Source organism: Stenella coeruleoalba (genome assembly GCF_951394435.1).
Source record: "Stenella coeruleoalba genome assembly, chromosome: 19".
Classification (NCBI taxonomy): domain Eukaryota; kingdom Metazoa; phylum Chordata; class Mammalia; order Artiodactyla; family Delphinidae; genus Stenella; species Stenella coeruleoalba.
Window position 1 is genome coordinate 18,093,153 of NC_137165.1, and position 19,900 is coordinate 18,113,052.

Here is a 19,900-nt window from a genome sequence, read left to right on the forward strand (position 1 = left end):
GATTTTGTTTTCTGATTATAATATAAATGTATGTTTAAATTAAAAAAAGGAAGACAGACATTTTGGTGGATGTCCTTCAAGACATTATTTTCTGTATATACTTATTTTTATTTAAATTTTTTTTAACACTGAAAGACTTTCGTTTTTACGATAAGCAGAAAAAGAATTTGACCAGCTAACATCTCAGGTAGCTGATTAAATTTTTTCAAATAAAATTAAGAAGTATTTATTGTATAGTTAGTTTATTTTTTTAAGTGTTTATAACCTTAGCTCTCCTTTTCTTACATCATTTTCTTAAAAGTCAAGATGCAACTGAGAAGCCTCAGGCTGGTGATGTGCAGTTTAAAGCAAAGCGTGACTTTCTAATGAGTGGTTTGCCAGATTTGTTGAAACGACAAATTGCAAAGAAAGCTGCTGCGTTAGATGTGTACAATGCAGTGAGTACCAGTTTCCAGAGCGTCGTTCATGTTCAGCAAAAAGATGATGGTGAGTTTATTACTATGAAATATTTTTAAATGTTAGTAGTAATATGAAACTATGTAAGTTGGTTTAAGGTGAGACAAAGGTTTAGGTATAATTCTTATGGGGAATTTAGTGTTTTATCCTCTCTTCTTCAGCCTTGGACTGAGGAAGGGGGTGGGGCAAGAAAGCCAAAGGCATCCTCAGCCCTTACCCCTGATGCCAGGGGAGGGCAGGCACGTGTGTGGGCCCTTAAGTGAATGCTGTCCAGATGGGCGCTGTGTTCTAAAAGGAAGGCAGTTCCCTTCTGAAATCATAGCCTGTGTGTGAATAGATCATCTTTAAGAATTTCTCAGAGGAGCTCCAGCCCTGTCTTTGTCCAGTCTGCTGTTCACTGTTCAAGGGAAATCTGTTTGCCTCCTTTCCAGAACAGCTTGTGCTGTTTAGTACCACAAAAGTATCTTGTGGGCTATATCCTGGAATTGGTAACAGGGAGCTCCATTGGACCAACGATGGAGCAACAGTGCTCCATTGCTCTAGTTTGCTCTTTTCTCACATGCACCGTGCATGAGAGCGAGCTGTTTGCCCAAGCCTTGTGAGGTGGTGCTAGCTTGATCCTGAGCTAATTCTCTTTGGATCCAAGTGCTATGGCAACCACAGTCCTACTTTACTTATGTAGTTTTTAATTACTGATAATGTACAAAGCGTTCTATCTTTACTTTGTTGTTGTTCCTACCTAGAGTTTTTTTGTCAGCACAAAAACAGTTATATTCTTCTCAGCTGGCTTTGTGGTTTGGTTTGGTCTATTCCCTCTACTCATGAAATGTTCACTATGTTCTGTTCTCTTTTCTTTTCCTTTTATGTTTCTGACCTTGATCGTTTTTTTTTTTAAACCCACATTTATTTATTTATTTATTTTTGGCTGTGTTGGGTCTTCGTTTCTGTGAGAGGGCTTTCTCTAGTTGTGGCAAGCGGGGGGCCAGTCTTCATCGCGGTGCGCGGGCCTCTCACTATTGCGGCCTCTCTTGTTTGCGGTGCACAGGCTCTAGACGTGCAGGCTCAGTAGTTGTGGCTCACGGGCCTAGTTGCTCCGTGGCATGTGGGATCTTCCCAGACCAGAGCTCAAACCTGTGTCCCTTGCATTAGCAGGCAGATTCTCAACCACTGCGCCACTAGGAGAGCCCATGATCTTGGTAGTTTTTGAGTTTTGTTTAGCCTCTCTTTTATGGGGAACTTCCCAGTCAGTCTTTCTAGTAATATTCCACTTTTCTTTTTTTCCCAGTTCTTTCACTGGCCATTCTGTTGATGAAGGCTTTCTTGTTACTTTTACTAGTTTATTTTTGTTTTTACATATTTATTTATTTAATTTTCTTTTTTGCTGAGTCGGGTCTTAGTTGCAGCACGCAGGATCTTCGTTGTGGCGCGTGGGCTTCCCTCTAGTTGTGGCGCGCGGGCTCCAGAGCACATGGGCTCTGTAGTTGTGGTGCAGTGGGCTCCCGAGTGTGTGGGCTCTGTAGTTTGCGCATGCAGACTCTCTAGTTGAGGCGTGCGAGCTCAGTAGTTGTGGTACGTGGGCTTACTTGCCCCGCAGCATGTGGGATCTTAGTTCCCTGACCAGGGATCGAACCTGCATCTCCTGCATTGGAAGGTAGATTCTTAACCACTGGACCACCAGGGAAGTCCCTAGTTCAGTTTTCTAAAGCATTTTCTAATAGTATGTTCAATTATAGAAGTTAGTTATGCTTTTCCTTAGGATCATGCCCACGCTCACCTAGTAACAGAATCTGGATTTCAGGATGCTAACTGCCCCTGAAATTTTTAACCTGATTAGCAAAGTTGATTTAAAAAGGAAAGAAAATATGCTAATATTTGCTTATTTTTAACAATTGGGAGGGAAGACTGGGTAATTTTTATGAATTGTATTTGTTGGAGGTGAGGGTATTGTTTCCTGTATACTCATTTGAGTTTTGGTACATTTGTGTTAACTATGTAGTTGTTGTCAAATCTTCTCATGTTTATTTAGTTGGTATTTGATAAGTGGATAAGGATATGAATGAAGGTAATTAACATAATTTTTCTGTTTTTCTTTAGGGTGCCATTTGTGGCATTTGAAACCACCCACTTGTCCTCTCTTAACTAAACTTAAAGAACTGAATACTAAAGTAATAGATCTCTCAAAATGTGTCATGGCTCTTGGTGAATTTTCAACATTGAATTCAAATTCAAAAAGTAATAATTCTGCTGTTGTGGTAAGTATGAGAGTGGTCATCCATTGTAGGCAGTTTCCTTCATATCTTTCAGAGGGAAAAAATTTTGGATATTTACTGCTGTGGCCTAAAATTCATCTCTTCCTAGAGTCCAATTTTAAAAAATAAATCCCAGTTGAAGTACATATCTGTTTTAAATAGTCCTAGAGCTTTAAAAACATACTAAGAATTAATGATAGCCAGTTTTAAAAGAATATTAGATTACATAGCACATTTAGATACTTTATCAGTCAGAATTATAATCTCATAAATGAGTAAAATACAATTAGTTGAAAAGAAAGAACAATAAAAATATGAACTAAGGAACTTCCCTGGTGGCACAGTGGATAAGACTCCGTGCTTCCAATGCAGGGGGCCTGGGTTCGATCCCTGGTCAGGAAACTGGATCCCACATGCATGCTGCAGCTAAGAGTTCACATGCCACAACTAAGGAGCCCTCGAGCCGCAACTAAGGAGCCCTCCTGCAGCAACTAAGACCTGGTGCAACCAAATAAATAAACAAATAAATATTTTAAAAAAAACATGAACCAAGTCCTTCTAAAGCTGTGCAAATGCAGCTTTGCCATCGAGATTGTATTTAGTGACTAAAGCTAATCCTACAATGACATAGACTTATAGACAGAAAGTAGTTGGTAGTATTCTGATTAATATTAATGGACAATGTGGGTTTAATTGAGCATTTTATTCTTTATTGCAGTTTGTTGGGAGAAGGAAGGATTTGACTGAAGAAGTACGAAATCTTTTGCTGGAGGAAATTAGGTGGTCAAATCCCGAGTTTTCTTTGAGGAAATACTTCCCTTTGCTTCTAAAAAAGCGAACTGAGCACCAGGTACTTTCCAAGTGTCATCGTAAACAAGGTTAGTGATAATTATTATTTCTGTTAACATTTCAGTTTTGAAAACACTAAGCTTAGCCATTGACTCTTGGAAGTGGTCACCACCGAGAGACTATTACTTATGGTTGATAGGGAGAACGGTTCAATTAAAGTAAAGCAACTTGTGTGATACAGTGTTAGCCCCTGACAGCTTCCAGAGTTGGCAACACAAAGACAGCTTTAATTATGTTAAAATACTAATAATTTATTTAAGGAAAGCCTTAGATGAGGTAGTTTATATAGCCCGTACAAAAGGCAATCTAAATAACAAGTTATCCAGCTTGCTTTCAGTATGCCACATTTGATTCTTGCGTTTTCACTTTATAGATAAGGCTATTGGATATTTTGAAGTGGTATTAAGATTATTGGGTATTAAAATTTGTTTTTTGTTGATTAATAAGCACATGCATTTCAATAATTCCCCAAATAGAAAGTCCAAAACTAGAGCCCGACGTCAGTCGAAAAGAAACCAAAAGGAAACGAGTGGAAATGGAAAATCATAAATCCAAAAGAAAGAAACCAAATGAGTATTCAGAAAGTCCAAAAAAGATAAGTGGGAAACTAGAAGAACTTGACAAAAGAAACAACTCCAGTGGGATAAAGCTAGATTCTTCCAAAGGTTTATTTCCTAAAACATCCAGGAAGAAACGAACAGCTTTGAGTACAAGGTGTAAAGTGGAAACAGAAGCCGTAGAAGATTCTGATATTCTGATAATAGATGGTGACACGTCTACGTCAGAAGTATCTTCTATTCCGGGTAAATTAGACTTTCTCCCTCTGGTCCTAGAGGTTTTTTTGTTTGTTTTTAACTTCTCATTTTTCCCCTGTCTCTTAATATATGCTCACTGTAACATTCAAACAAAATAAGAAGTGGAAGCCTCACTGATTAGAGTCTTCCAGATAACCACGTTTAACAGATTGCTGTTTGGTCTTTGATTTTTCTGTGCTTCCCTAAATACATATGCTTTTTTAAAAACCTGGAGACTTCCCTGGTGGTCCAGTGGTTAAGACTCCACGCTCGCAATGCAGGGGGCCCGGGTTCAGTCTCTGGTCAGGGAACTAGATCCTGCCTTCTTCAACTAAAGATCCCGCATGCCCCAACTAAAGATCCTGCATGCTGCAACTACAAAAAAGATCTCACATGCCGCAATGAAGATCTCGCACACGGCAACGAAGATCCTGAGTGCTGCAACTAAGACCTGGTGCAGCCAAATAAATTAAAAAAACAAACAAACAAACAAAAAAAACAGGGGGCTTCCCTGGTGGCACAGTGGTTGAGAGTCTGCCTGCCGATGCAGGGGATGCGGGTTCGTGCCCCGGTCCGGCAGGATCCCACATGCTGCGGAGCGGCTGGGCCTGTGAGCCATGGCCGCTGAGCCTGCGTGTCCAGAGCCTGTGCTCCACAACGGGAGAGGCCACAGCAGTGAGAGGCCCACGTACCACAAAAAAAAAAAACCAACAACAACCTGGAATCACACTCTACCTATTATTTTACACCTGTTTCACATATTTTTGACATATTCCCATTTGGTTACGTAGCTTTTCTGAAACATTCTATTGAATTAATGCATCCATTTAGATTATGTTTTGATAATTTGTACAGCAAGTCTCTGTATTTTTTAAAAATTATTTATTTATTTATTTATTTATTTTTGGCTGCGTTGGGTCTTCGTTGCTGTGCGTGGGCTTTCTCTAGTTGGGGCGAGCGGGGACTACCCTTCATTGTGGTGCGCAGGCTTCTTATTGCGGTGGCTTCTCTTGTTGTGGAGCATGGGCTCTAGGCGCACAGGCTTCAGTAGTTGTGGCACAGGCTCAGTAGTTGTGGCTCACGGGCTCTAGAGCGCAGGCTCAGTAGTTGTGGCACACAGGCTTATTTGCTCCGCAGCATGTGGGATCTTCCCAGACCAGGGCTCGAACCCGTGTCTCCTGCATTGGCAGGTGGATTCTTAACCACTGCGCCACCAGGGAAGCCCCTCTATATTAAAAAAAATTTTTTTTAATTTTTTAAAATTAATTAATTTATTTGTTTTTATTTTTGGCTGTGTTGGGTCTTCGTTGCTGTGCGTGGGCTTTCTCTAGTTGGGGCGAGCGGGGACTACCCTTCGTTGTGGTGCTCAGGCTTCTTATTGCGGTGGCTTCTCTTGTTGTGGAGCATGGGCTCTAGGCGCACGGGCTTCAGTAGTTGTGGCTCTAGAGCGCAGACTCAGTAGTTGGGTGGCCAGGCTTAGTTGCTCCGCGGCATATGGGATCTTCCCGGGCCAGGGATCAAACCCCTGTCCCCTGCATTGGCAGGCAGAATCGTAACCACTACACCACCAGGGAAGCCCTTTTTAAAATTTTTCTTGGAGCATGGTTGATTTACAATGTTGTGTTAGTTTCAGGTGTACAGCAAAGTGAATCAGTTATACATATACCTATATCCACTCTTTTTTTAGATTCTTTTCCCAGATAGGCCATTACACAGTATTGAGTAGAGTTCCCTGTGCTATACAGTAGGTTCTTATTAGTTATCTATTTTATATGTGGTAGTGTGTATATGTCAATCCCAATCTCCCAATTTATCCCTCCCTGTCCTTACCCCTGGTAACCATAAGTTTGTTTTCTACATCTGTGACTCTACCTCTGTTTTGTAAATAAGTTCATTTGTACCCTTTATTTTAGATTCTACATATAAGCAATATCATATGATATTTATCTTTCTGTGTCTGACTTACTTCCCTCAGTATGACAATCTCTAGATCCATCCATCTGTCATTTTTTAAAACTATTTTCATGCATTGACTCCACTAAATAAACTATAGATTCCCTTACCCTACAAATTCCACTGGGGTTTTGATTTTGCATTAGAATGTAGATTAATGCCACGTGGTGCGGCCAAAAAAAAAAAAGAGGGAGATGCATACCACAACGTAGATTAATTTGGAGGGGACTGGCATCTTCCTAACTCTTCTCAATTGGGAGTGTAGCATCTCTCCGTTTACTCAGGCTGACCTCCTAGAATGTTTTAATGTATCTTTTTAGTTGTCAAGAAGAGGCTCCATGAAAATTATGCTGCATTTGTTCTTTAGATTATTTCTTACAGTACAAATTATTTTTCATATTTTGTGTTTCTTGAGTGATTATTAAAATTTTTAATGTATACTTTTAAATCTTATTGTCATAAGACTTTATGGTGCTTAGCTTTTAAGAGGGAAGGGTTTTGATGTGAAAAATTTTTAATGTAATGTTAAGTTTTGAAATTGCCTTTTTGGCAATTTGTAAATAAAAATATTTGTACAAATACTTATTGTTACATGAAACAATAATGTAAATGCCTAAGAATATATGTTTATGCCAAGAAACAAAATACTTTAATATATATTTTTTGCTTTAGATTCTGGAACTGAAGACATGCTTTGGACAGAAAAGTATCAACCTCAGAACTCTGGTGAACTCATAGGCAATGAGCTAGCTATTAGAAAGTTACATAGGTTGGTAAAATTTGTAAAGGAATCGAGAAATAGTTTTTGAATCTAGTTTTAGTATTTATTTTATTTGTGCTAAAATCTAGAAATTATAAAGTAATACATCACAAGGTAAAATCTTAAAAAAAAAGAAAAAGGAAGAAGAATTTTCAGTGAAAAGTAAATGTACCTCTTTTCTCCTGTTTCTACTCCCTAGAGGTAAATGACTATTAAAATTGTCTTGTAAAACCTTCCAGAAAACTTTTAATGCATATATTTGCTCCTTTCTTCCTAACAAATAGGATCATATTACTACTAATTCAGGTAATAATCCTTTGTCTATAATTCCCACCTCCAAAGAGTTCTGGAAATTTAAAGTTTATTAACTTTATTATATACATAAAGTTTATTATAGTCTTTATCAGCCCCACTTAGTAGGAGTTCATATTTTTTTAACTAGAAATATTCAGTGATTATGGATGTACTGCCACAGACCCACTAGGGGTATTATGTTTTATGTAGTATATGTACCAAATTACATTTCTAATATCTGAAAAATCCTGAATTCTAAAACTTAACTGGCCCAAAGGATTTCATACAAGGAATTGGGACTCATAATAATAAAACCTTTGAGATTGGCAGTGTTCTAAGCACTTGATCATGCTTAGCTCATTTGCTCCTTAGAACAATCCTATGAGGGTAAATACTGTTCCTCATGAGGAATGTGGCCCAGAGAGGTTGAGTTATTTGTCCAAGGTCACACAGCTAGAAAGTGGTGGAGCTGGAATTTAAACTCAGTCTAGCTCCAGACTAGAACTTAATCTTTCTGCTCATACTTAGGATTGTATCAATATATTACACATCTTTCATGTCACCATACAGTCAGTTCTTCATAGTTTCTCTGTACTGATTTCTTATGTGAGCATACATACCATAAGGTATCTTTTCCGTTACTGATGTATTTTTAGGTTTTTCCTTTTGGAGGCTAATATAAACAGTGTTGCAGTGAATATCCTTGCACATATTGTCTTGAGTATTTAGGCAAAAATTACTTCATTTTAAAATATTCATGTCCATGTAAAATTATTCTACTATATAGTTGATTCAAAAATGTTATGGAGTTCTTAAAAACTAACAATATACCATCACTTCCCCCGACAATCATTTTAACGTATCATCTAAGAGATATCTATATTCTGTGAATTTTTTTATTAACATACATTTTCTTATGGTAGTTGGTTGAAAGACTGGAAAAGAAGAGCTGAATTGGAAGAAGGACAGAATTTGAAGGGAAAAAGAGATGAGAAACAGGAAGGTATTTTGAGTCATTTTTTTCCATTTCACTGAACATTTTTAGAATTAGATTAGCTGAAAATTTTTATAAAGCTGCTTGTTTGATATTTTATATTTGTTTTTTTAGTTTTTGTACGTTGAATTTCCAACATTTATTGGCAGGAAGTTTGTGGGATTTGGTCATTGGGTTTGGTGAGACAGAATTGATGCCTAAGAAATTGTTTTATGTGCATTTGAATGATTTTTCAGATCCATTGGACAGCATAGACTTTAAAGGCAGTTCAGATGATGAAGAAGAGAATCGTCTTTGCAATACTGTTCTTATAACAGGGCCAACAGGAGTGGGGAAAACTGCTGCGGTATATGCTTGTGCTCAGGAGCTTGGATTTAAGGTTAGTGGACAAATGTTAATGTAATAATTACCCTTGAAACAAAAGGAAACATCAACCATTCTGCCATTTTTTCATATATTCTTTTAGATATTTGAAGTGAATGCCTCTTCTCAGCGCAGTGGTAGACAAATTTTGTCTCAGCTGAAGGAAGCTACTCAGTCCCATCAAGTAGACAAGCAAGGTGTAAACTCACAAAAACCCTGTTTTTTTAATAGCTACAACATAAGCAAGTCACCAAGTAAGTAAATTATTTTCCTGAAGTTGTAATGTTTAAAAACTTAAAATCTAAGAAAAGAATTTTAATAATTAGCATTTTTAAAAAATAAATTTATTTATTTTATTTATTTATTTTTGGCTGCATTGGGTCTTCGTTGCTGCATGCAGGCTTTCTCTGGTTGCGGTGCACAGGGGCTACTCTTCATCATGGTGTGCGGGCTTCTCATTGTGGTGGCTTCTCTTGTTGTGGAGCACGGGCTCTAGGCCCATGGGCTTCAGTAGTTGTGGCTCACAGGCTCTAGAGCAAAGGCTCAGTAGTTGTGGCGAACGGGCTTAGTTGCTCCGTGGCATGTGGGATCTTCCCCGACCAGGGCTCAAACCCATGTCCCCTGCATTAGCAGGCTGATTCTTAACCACTGCGCCACCAGTGAAGTCCCAATAATTAGAATTTTGCCATTCATTTTTAATCTTTTCCTATATATATACATGCCTTTTTCATTTTTCTTGGACTTTATGTTTTAAAACAAATCTCAGGACCATCACATAATTTTACTCATGTATATATATTTCAATATGTAGCTCTAACTGATAAGGACTTTTTTAAAAGCATAACCACTATATCATAATCAGACCTAACAAAATTAACTATATACCTTAATTTGATGTAATATGTAGTTTAATTTCAGTTTTCTGTTTCAAATGGTTTGTTCAAATCAGGATCCAAACAAGGTTCACAGTTTACATTTGATTAATGTCACTTAAGTTTCTTTTAATCTAACAACTCCCTCACCCTTTCTTTTCATGTCATTTATTTGTTGAAGAACATGGGTCATTTGTCATAAAATTTCTCACATTCTAGAGTTGGCTGATTATATCTTCATGGTATCAGTTAACACATTCCTCTTCCTTGTATTTCTTACAAACTGGCAGTTAGATCTGTGGGGTTGATTAGATTCATTTCCATTTTGGTGCTGGCATACATGCCAAGAGATACGTAATGACTGGTTATCCCACTTTTAGTGATATTTAAATTTTTTTTTTTTTTTTTTTTTTTTTTGCGGTACGTGGACCTCTCACTGTTGTGGCCTCTCCCGTTGCGGAGCACAGGCTCTGGACGCGCAGGCTCCGCAGCATATGGGATCTTCCCGGACCGGGGCACGAACCCGTGTCCCCTGCATCGGCAGGCGGACTCTCAACCACTGCGCCACTAGGGAAGCCCTAAATATTTTTAAGATTACACCTCTTTCCTTGTGGTGTTAAAATGCCCTATTTAAAAAAAAAAAAATTATTTATTTGTTTGCGTTGGGTCTTAGTTGTGGTTTGCAGGCTCCTTAGTTGTGGCATGTGAACTCTTAGTTGTGGCATGCATGTGGGATCTAGTTCCCAGACCAGGGATTGAACCCTGGCCCCCTGCGTTGGGAGCGTGGAGTCTTAGCCACTGCACCACCAGGGAAGTCCCTAAAATGCCCTATTTTTATGACATGATTGTGATATCTATGATAAATATTTTCAAGCTCAAAATTTTCGCTAAGTTTTCTGAACACCTATGATATGCAAGGTCTATGAGGGTACTAAAAAAGAATAGGACACAGTCATGGAATGGTGCACATATGCTGGTACATAAAGAAGATCCTGCTCTGAGTCCATATGATAATAACTAGCACTTGTAAAGGCTGAATGAGGGTACTTTGAGAGGAGCAAAGGACACGCTCTGGAATAAATGCCAGGCCACTGTTGGGCTTCTGAAGGGTAGACATCAGCCATTTGTTTTTTAACTTTGTATCCATCTTTCATAGCATATCTAGAAAAACATATCGTTTGCTTGCAATATCAGTTTACTGTGAGTTAAATTGAAGTTGCACAGGAAAGTCTGTAATGTGCTTAGTATGTACCGATATCACTTTTTCTCCAGCCTCTTCTGACCTCAAGCAGATGTAGACAGAGTGAATTAAGGGATTATGAAGATTTTTGCTTCAAGAATATATGTTTCTTGGAAAAGAGTATCTTTTCCAAATGATTGGTTTTGCCTTCTCTACTGGTTGAATAACTAACAATACAGTAATATTTGACTGGAAAGAGAATGTAAGAAAGAAAAAGAATTTTTATACCTTTGCTTTTTAACTGGTAAGGGTAGAAATATACTGTGGATAACTCAATCTTGCCATCTGTTTAATTTTTAGAATATTTGTCTTTAAGTGAAATTTGTTTTTGGCAGAAAAATTAAGCTCCCCCAAGAAGGTTGTTACATCACCAAGAAAACTTCCTCCACCATCACCACAAAGTAGTGGACCAAAGCGAGTACTTCCACCTAAAACTTTGGCAAATTATTTTAAAGTGTCTTCTAAGCCAAAAAATAATGAACAAATAGGAGCACTTCTGGAAAATAATAAAGGTAAGATACTAAATTGACAGAGGCCCTGATAACACAAAAATATGATCACAGTTCATGAGTTCCTATTGCTATTTATTAAACCTCAGTTACACTGAAGGTCATATATATAGGAGTGTTGATACCTTGTTTCAGTTTTGATAATGGATTTCAGTTTGAGTTTATTCTGTGGAAATATCCAGTGTTCTGTTAAAAGTTGATTTTATCTAAAATATTAATGTTTTATTTATGCAGGAATCAAAAATTCTTTTGAACAGAAACCAATTATTCAGACTAAATCTACAAACACAACTAACAAAAATGTCAAAGAGTTTGGGGCTGAGGAGCCCAACAGGAAAAATGCAACATCTCTCATTCTGTTTGAGGAGGTAGGCTTACAGAGGTATACATTTGTGATACCTCCTGATAAAAACTTATTCTAAAGATTACTGTATGTTTTACTATAAAGGACTGTAAAATAGCCAAGAAGGTCAGGAATAATTGTATCTATTTGAAATTAAAGTGAATGAAACTGTCAGCCATAGAAGAATTTTTTAGGAACATGATTAATGCAATTCAGTTACTGTTTAGTGTTTGTAGAAATTATTCTGACCCATACTTATCCAATTATAGGTGACTGCATTTTTTTGTTTTTAACGTTTGATAATTTTTTTACCCTTTTAATAGTATAAGACGTTGTAAGCTTTTGGCATGGTGTGAAGTCACACTGTTCACAAATTCATAAATTCTGTCTCTAATAGACATATAGTGTATCTACTATGATAACTGATATGATAACATAACAGTTATGATAACATAACTGACATCCAATAAGTGTATTGTTACTACATTAATATTTTAATAACCACTTGTTCTTAGGTTGATGTCATTTTCGAAGAAGATGCTGGCTTTTTGAATGCAATCAAAACATTCATGGCAACCACGAAAAGGCCTGTAATCCTTACAACAAGTGGTAAGTAACCAGTGATTTTACAATTACTTACTATTGATTAAAATATTTGGGGAAAGCTTCTAATTTTAGTTAGATATGTTCCTTTAGAAGTCTGCTGGTAAATTAAGTCTGTTTTTTTCCCTAAAACGAGGAGGCTTCTAAATCTTTTTTTTTTTTTTTAATTAATTATTTTTGGCTGCATGGGGTCTTTGTTGCTGCACGCGGGATCTTCATTGCCAAGTGTGGGATCTTTAGTTGCGGCATGCGGGATCTAGTTCCCTGACCAGGGATCAAACCTGGGCATTGGGAGCGTGGAGTCTTAACCACTGGACCACCAGGGAATTCCCTATATATTGTTTTATAACATTCTTTTCTAATATTTGTCATTACAAATATTCAGTAGAATATCTCTGCTATGGATTTCTGTTGGAAAATGTTTGTGTTAGACTCTACTTAGAAATTAATAGCCCGTTTGATAGTTAATGATTATACTCTAAAAATATCGATAAAAATCATATTAATCCCAAGTGAGATGGTAGTTTAATTAAAAAGTCAAGATGTAAGTTCAATTCCTTAATGACATAATTTGCATATTTTATTTTCATTACTGATGAAATATAGAATACTTTCATAGAAAAGTATGACTAGAGAAAGTACCTTAGTGGTCTTAATGTTTAAAAATATGTTTTTTCTGCATAGATCCAACATTTAGTTTAATGTTTGATGGCTTCTTTGAAGAAATTAATTTTAACACTCCTTCACTGGTAAGTTTTGAATTTTGATCAGCATAAATTATATATCACAATTATATAGAAGGTGGTTTATTATAAAATTTAGTTATAATTTTTAAATGTGGTTACTAAGGGGTATGTTAAAATTTCTGCATTTTAGGAGACTTCTGATTATCTTTTTTTTTACTTTAAAAAAATATCTTTTTCAAAATTCATGTATTCAAATTTTCACTAGACTCCAGTGTTCATTAGGTCTTTTTCATAGTAACCAGTGCTTTACTGAGGTGAAATTTGCATATAGTTAAAAATGCACTTAAGGGGCTTCCCTGGTGGCGCAGTGGTTGAGAATACGCCTGCCGATGCAGGGGACACGGGTTCGTGCCCTGGTCCGGGAAGATCCCACATGCTGCGGAGCGGCTAGGCCCGTGAGCCATGGCCGCTGAGCCTGCACGTCCGGAGCCTGTGCTCCGCAACGGGAGAGGCCACAACAGTGAGAGGCCCGCGTACCGCAAAAAAAAAAAAAAAAAAAAGTGCACTTAAGTACACAAATTGAAAAATGTGAACAGAGATAAACATCCATGTAACCATCACCCAGATCAAAATATAGAACATTTCCATCACCTCCAAAGGTTCCCTTGGGTCCTTTTTAGGCAGCACTCCCCTCTCCACCGGAGATAACCACTATTCTTTATTTTATTTTATTTATTTATTTATTTATTTATTTATTTTTGGCTGTGTTGGGTCTTCGTTTCTGTGCAGGGGCTTTCTCTAGTTGCGGCGAGCAGGGACCACTCTTCATCGCTGTGCGCAGGCCTCTCACTATCGTGGCCTCTCTTGTTGTGGAGCACAGGCTCCAGACGCGCAGGTTCAGTAGTTGTGGCTCACGGGCCCAGTTGCTCCGCAGCATGTGGGATCTTCCCAGACCAGGGCTCGAACCCATGTCCCCTGCATTGGCAGGCAGATTCTCAACCACTGCGCCACCAGGGAAGCCAGATAACCACTATTCTAATGTGTATTAACTCAGATTAGTTTTGTCTATTCTGAAATTTCAAATAATAGGAAACATTATGTATCCTTTTACATCTGGTTTCTTTCATTTAACATTATGTTTTTTAGATTTATCCATGCTGTTCTGTCAGTGGAATTGTTGAATCATATGCATTATGTTATTTTTATTTGTTTAGCTTTTTAAGACTCTGCCAGATAGGTTTCCAGTGCATGAGAATTCTGGCAACTGTTGTCAGTCTTTTTAACTTTGGCCATGGTAGTGGTATCCATCTGTGTGTGTGCATGTTTGCTTTCTGTTAATTAACTTTGAAGTATAGTTTATTTACAGTAAAATACACCCACTTCAAGTGTATGGTTCAATGAATTTTGACAAATGTAGTTACAGCACATGTCCATCAAGATAGAGAACATCTTTATTACTACCAAAAGTTCCCTTGTGTACCGTTGTGTTCTGTCCTTTGTCCTAACCCCTCGGCCCTGCCTACTACCAGTCTGTTTTCTGTCACTGTAATTTTGCCAATTGTAGAATTTCATGTCAATAGAATCTTATAATATGTAGTATTTTTTATTTAGTTTCTTTCACACACCATAATGCTTTTTCAGATTTGCTCATATTACCTGTGCCAGTAGTTTCTTTCCTTTTTTTAAAATAAGTTTATTTATACATTTATATATATTTTTTTCTTTTTTCTTTTTTTTTTTTTGCGGTACGCGGGCCTCTCACTGTTGTGGCCTCTCCCGTTGCGGAGCACAGGCTCCGGACGCTCAGGCTCAGCGGCCATGGCTCACGGGCCCAGCCGCTCCGCAGCATGTGGGATCTTCCCGGACCAGGGCACGAATCCGTGTCCCCTGCATAGGCAGGCGGACTCTCAACCACTGCGCCACCAGGGAAGCCCCATTTATATATTTTTTATTTTTGGCTGCGTTGGGTTTTCGTTGCTGCAAAGGGGCTTTCTCTAGTTGCGGTGAGCGGGGGCTACTCTGTTGTGATGCGTGGGCTTCTCAATGTGGTGGCTTCTCTTGTTGCGGAGCACGGACTCTAGTCGCGGGCTTCAGTAGTTGTGGCATGCAGGCTCAGTAGTTGTGGCTCGCGGACTCTAGAGCACAGGCTCAGTAGTTGTGGCTCACGGGCCTAGTTGCTCCGCGACATGCGGGGTCTTCCCAGACCAGGGATCGAACCCGTGTCCCCTGCATTGGCAGGCAGATTCTCAATCACTGCGCCACCAGGGAAGCCCCCTAAGGGATTTTCTTAAGGTTTAATAAAATTGCCTTCAGGATTCAGGTTGGAGAATCTCCCATAAAATTTTCCTTGCTGTCTCAGACTGTATACAGTTAATAAAAGAAGTTTATGTAAATGCTTTTAATTTGGTACCGTATTCCTTTATATTTTTCTAGATCATTCTCAATAAGAGCTTAAAATATTGTGAATCTTAGCAAAATTTGGCTTGCTTTTTGGTGTTATTGATGTATTTCTGTTAACTCTGCAGTTGACCATGTTTCTTTCCTGTGTCTCTCTCCCTCCTACCCCCACCTCTCCCCTCCTGTCTCTCTCTCACTCTCTCTCAGCTAAATGTTGCCAGCTACCTACAGATGATCTGCTTGACTGAGAATTTTAGAACCGATGTAAAAGATTTTGTAACATTGCTAACAGCAAATACTTGTGACATCAGAAAAAGTATCCTTTACTTACAATTCTGGATTAGAAGTGGAGGTGGATTTTTAGAAGAAAGGCCATTATCTTTTTGTCGTAAGTTGATTTGTTGTAAAAGAAATTTCTGTAATGGGATCCTATATTAAAATATATGCTGTACCAAAACATTTGAAAGATTATAAAAATTTTGAGCATTGAGGTATCATGTTAATATTAAAAGAAACATACATACATCAACTTAGTTGATGAAAAGTTCTGTAAGCATTAAATGTGGGTAAATACAATTAAACTGAACCTGGAACAAATGGTTACTTGTACATTTATAAACATAGCTGCTTATAAACAAATAGAATTATATTATTTAGCAACTTCCTTTTTTCACTTATTAAAAAAATAAGTATTGGTAATTTTTCCATATGTAAATTATTTTTAGATGACTGTATTGTAAGTTCCTTTTCAGCTTCCTTAATAGCCTATAATTCTCTCTTTCCTAAGAACTCTTTTATTTCAGAAATGCTTTATTTTATTTCTTACCAATCTTCAGTCACTGTTACCTAATTCAAGTCACAGACATTTACTGAGGACTTTCTCCATGCCAGGTCCTGTGTTTATATGAATAAGACATGGTTCCTTCCCTGAAGAAGTTCATAGTTTGTGGTTTCCATGCTCCATAGTCACAGTTCTGTAGTTACAGATCCTGCTCTGGGAAATATACAAATATTTAATTTTTAAAAAGGTGAAGTTCTGTAATATTAATCCCTTATTGGTTTTCTGATTAGTTCAAAATTTAATATCTTATTTTTTTAATTAATTAATTTATTTATTTGGCTGCGTTGGGTCTTCATTTCTGTGCGAGGGCTTTCTCTAGTTGCGGCGAGTGGGGGCCACTCTTCATCGCTGTGCGCAGGCCTCTCACTATTGCGGCCTCTCTTGCTGCGGAGCACGGGCTCCAGACGCACAGGTTCAGTAGTTGTGGCTCACGGGCCCAGTTGCTCCGCGGCATGTGGGATCTTTCCAGACCAGGGCTCGAACCCGTGTCGCCTGCATTGGCAGGCAGATTCTCAACCACTGCGCCACCAGGGATGCCCTAATATCTTATTCTTTTTCAAAGTATTTAATTCAATTTAAGCTGGCAGTTTTAACTATTTCTTAGAAGTAAATATGATAAATAAGACATGGAAAATATCCTATTTTAAACAAAATAGGTAATAACTATCACCATATTACTGGTTATAAAATGCAATACCAAGAACTTTAGCATTATTTCTTTTCTTGAAGATCTTAAATGCATTTCATTCCTGTCTTAAAAATAAAACACAGATACACACTCATTGGAAATCAGACAATACAGAAGTATATAACGTAAAATGTAAAAGATCTTGCCCCACTTCTTAAAGGTAGCTACTGTTAGACCTTTATCTATGCATATACAAATATTGCTACCTACTTATTTAGCAAAATTAACCAATACTATATGTATTGTTAAACAATTTGCTTTTTCTTACCTCACAATTTATTGTCAGTACGTATAGTTCTAGCCCTCTCTTTTTCACAGCTGCATGCTATTCCATAATATAAAGTGGATATAACGTAATTTAACTAACCTTTACCTACTAGGTGACATTTAAGTCATCTTCAGTTTGTTGTTAAAGTATGCAGTGAATATCTTTTTTAATTTTGCTAATTTAGAAGGTGAAAAATGAATGGTATCTTATTTTAATTTCCATGATCACTGGTAAAATTGTACATCTTTTTATGAGTTTATTCGATATTTGTGTTTCTTCTGTGACTTGCCTGTCCAGTCCTTGCTCTTTTTTCTGTTGGATTGTTTTGTAAGCCCACCCCACACCCCAGCCCCACTTAACCTATGTAGAAATCATGTTTGTATTGTACGCTTTATGAATTAGATACATATGGGGAGAATAACAAAATGAGGATTAGGTCCAAAAAATGCCAAAGGGGACTTCCCTGGTGGCACAGTGGTTAAGAATCCTCCTGCCAATGCAGGGGATGTAGGTTCAGTCCCTGGCCCTGGAAGATCCCTCATGCTGCACAGGCACTAAGCCTGTGCCTGTGCTCTGGAGCCCGTGCTCTGCAACAGGAGAGGGCACGACGGAGAGAGGCCTGCGCATTGCAACTAAGAGTGGCCCCCGCTGGCTGCAACTAGAGAGGGCCTGCCTGCAGCAAAGACCCAACACAGTCAAAAATAGATAAATAAATAAATTTATTTTTTTTAAATGCCAAAGGATCTTGGATTTTAAATAATTGTTTAAATAATTGCTTGCTACAATTTGATAAAAATATGGATAGCTAAGGTTTTCTTTTACTAATTTTGTAGGAGGAAATAGCAGAAATGTACAACTTGTTTGCTCTGAAGATGACCCTGATTCCAAAAATAATGCTAAAAATAGTAAAAGGAATCCAACAGACCTTCCCAAATGTGACATTGGCTGTGCTGAGACCTTGTTTGGCCTTAAGAACATTTTTTCCCCATCTGAAGACTTATTTTCATTTTTGAAGGTATTTTCAATGTCTAGTAAATTTATGTTCTTTTTCATCTTCCCAACACTCACTTCTGTCTTTTGAATCTTAAGGTTAACTTAAATTTACCAGTAATTTTTACAGGCTTCAGATTTCTGATTTTAACACATTGTACCACTTTGACAAATGGTGCATAGGCCTTGCTCTAAATGTATATTATTGAATTTAGAATAGAACTTAGAAATATTTCAGATAAAAAAAGACAATTTCAGAACAGTAGTTTTTAAGCAAATGAGCTTCTAATTATTGAATTAGGGTATGTACTGACTATTAGAGAATTTAATTTTTTAAATTAACAGTCTAAATTAATCTTTTAGACTCATGATACTATTTGATGTATTAGGGAAGTGTAGGTTAATAAAATTATGAGGGTTAGCGACTCATTACTTTGAAAATAGATAGGAATGACACTATATTCATATGGGTAGAAAAATGTTCAGACTATGTACTGTTATGACATTTCTTTACTCAATATTGTTTTTCAGCACAAAATCAGAACAAAGGAAGAATGGCATAAGCTCATCCAGCTTCTTACAGAATTCCAAATGAGGAATGTAGATTTCTTATATAGTAATCTTGAGTTCATTCTACCATTACCTGTTAATATCATTCCAGAAACAGAAAACTTTTCTGGTTCATCAGTAAGTGTGGACACCAATGCAGCAACAAAAAATATGAAATGTCTTGCTAGGAAACTTTCTGAAGGAGAGAAGCCATTGAAAAAGTCACAAAAAAAGAAACATAAGAAAAAGATGGTAATTTTAGATGATAGTGACTTATTTGACACCGAATTGGACTTTTCTGATGAATTTATTAGGCTTTCCTCTGCATCTTCTCCAAATTCAGAAGAAAGCAAAGCTAGAGATAAAGAAAGCAATCCAGAGACAAAGAAACTAAACACATGTCTAGAGTCAAACGTTGAATCTATTCCTCGTTCTCCTAAAACACCAGCAGAAAAGAAATATTCTGTCCTTGTTTCTCACTGTTTAAATTCTCTCACCGAGTTCATGGACAACATGTCCTTCTTAGATGCCCTTTTAACTGATGTAAGGGAACATAGGGAATTTGGTAAAAATGATTTTGGCTGGACAAATGGAAAGGTTAAAAGTGGACTTTGTGATGAGTTTAGTCTCGAGAGTAGTGATGGATGGACCTCTCAAAGCTCTGGAGAATTAAAGGCAGCTGTAGAAGCTCTCAGCTTTACTAAATGTTCTTCTACTATTTCAAAAGCATTGGAAACCTCCCTGAATTCTTGCAAGAAAGTAGGAAGAGATCCAACAAAAGAACTTACTTTTTATGTTTCGCAAAAGCGCAACAATGTACACTTCAGTCAGTCAGCAGCTAATTTAGAGTAAGTCTTGACTTCTGTTTACTTTTCAATAATAAATGATAAAGCGGAAATTATTAGTTTCTTTCTCTTACTAATTTTGAAATGCTGGCTTTATTGATCATGGTAAGCCCTTCATATTAATAATGTAGCTTCTAATGAGACAGTTAAGGAGACCAGCCTGATTGCTGGGAAGAAAAAGTGAGAGATTGGGGTGGGGGTTAGGTTTGGGAGACTCTTGGATAACAGGGAAGGGGTCTGGATTTGCTGTGCAGACAGCAGGTAGCCATTAAAGTCTTTTCAGTATGGGAGTGATTGATGTGTTGAAAATGATATAGAAAGTGAATCTGGAATACAGTTAATCTAGTCTAGACCAGA

The 19,900-nt window shown here is 37.5% G+C and overlaps 1 protein-coding gene across 1 annotated transcript in view; it reads left to right on the forward strand.

Annotated features, from left to right (window-relative positions):
* Positions 1-19,900, forward strand: part of ATAD5 (ATPase family AAA domain containing 5) — a 36,484-nt gene that overhangs the window by 16,071 nt on the left and 513 nt on the right. The window contains exons 7-21 of the mRNA XM_079903770.1: positions 302-486; positions 2,551-2,708; positions 3,424-3,583; positions 4,031-4,357; positions 6,974-7,070; positions 8,279-8,358; positions 8,586-8,728; positions 8,816-8,966; positions 11,160-11,336; positions 11,568-11,701; positions 12,192-12,285; positions 12,964-13,028; positions 15,570-15,750; positions 17,993-18,174; positions 18,681-19,546. Coding sequence (XP_079759896.1) covers positions 302-486; positions 2,551-2,708; positions 3,424-3,583; positions 4,031-4,357; positions 6,974-7,070; positions 8,279-8,358; positions 8,586-8,728; positions 8,816-8,966; positions 11,160-11,336; positions 11,568-11,701; positions 12,192-12,285; positions 12,964-13,028; positions 15,570-15,750; positions 17,993-18,174; positions 18,681-19,546 — 3,000 coding nt within the window. The remainder of the gene's footprint in view (positions 1-301; positions 487-2,550; positions 2,709-3,423; positions 3,584-4,030; positions 4,358-6,973; positions 7,071-8,278; positions 8,359-8,585; positions 8,729-8,815; positions 8,967-11,159; positions 11,337-11,567; positions 11,702-12,191; positions 12,286-12,963; positions 13,029-15,569; positions 15,751-17,992; positions 18,175-18,680; positions 19,547-19,900) is intronic.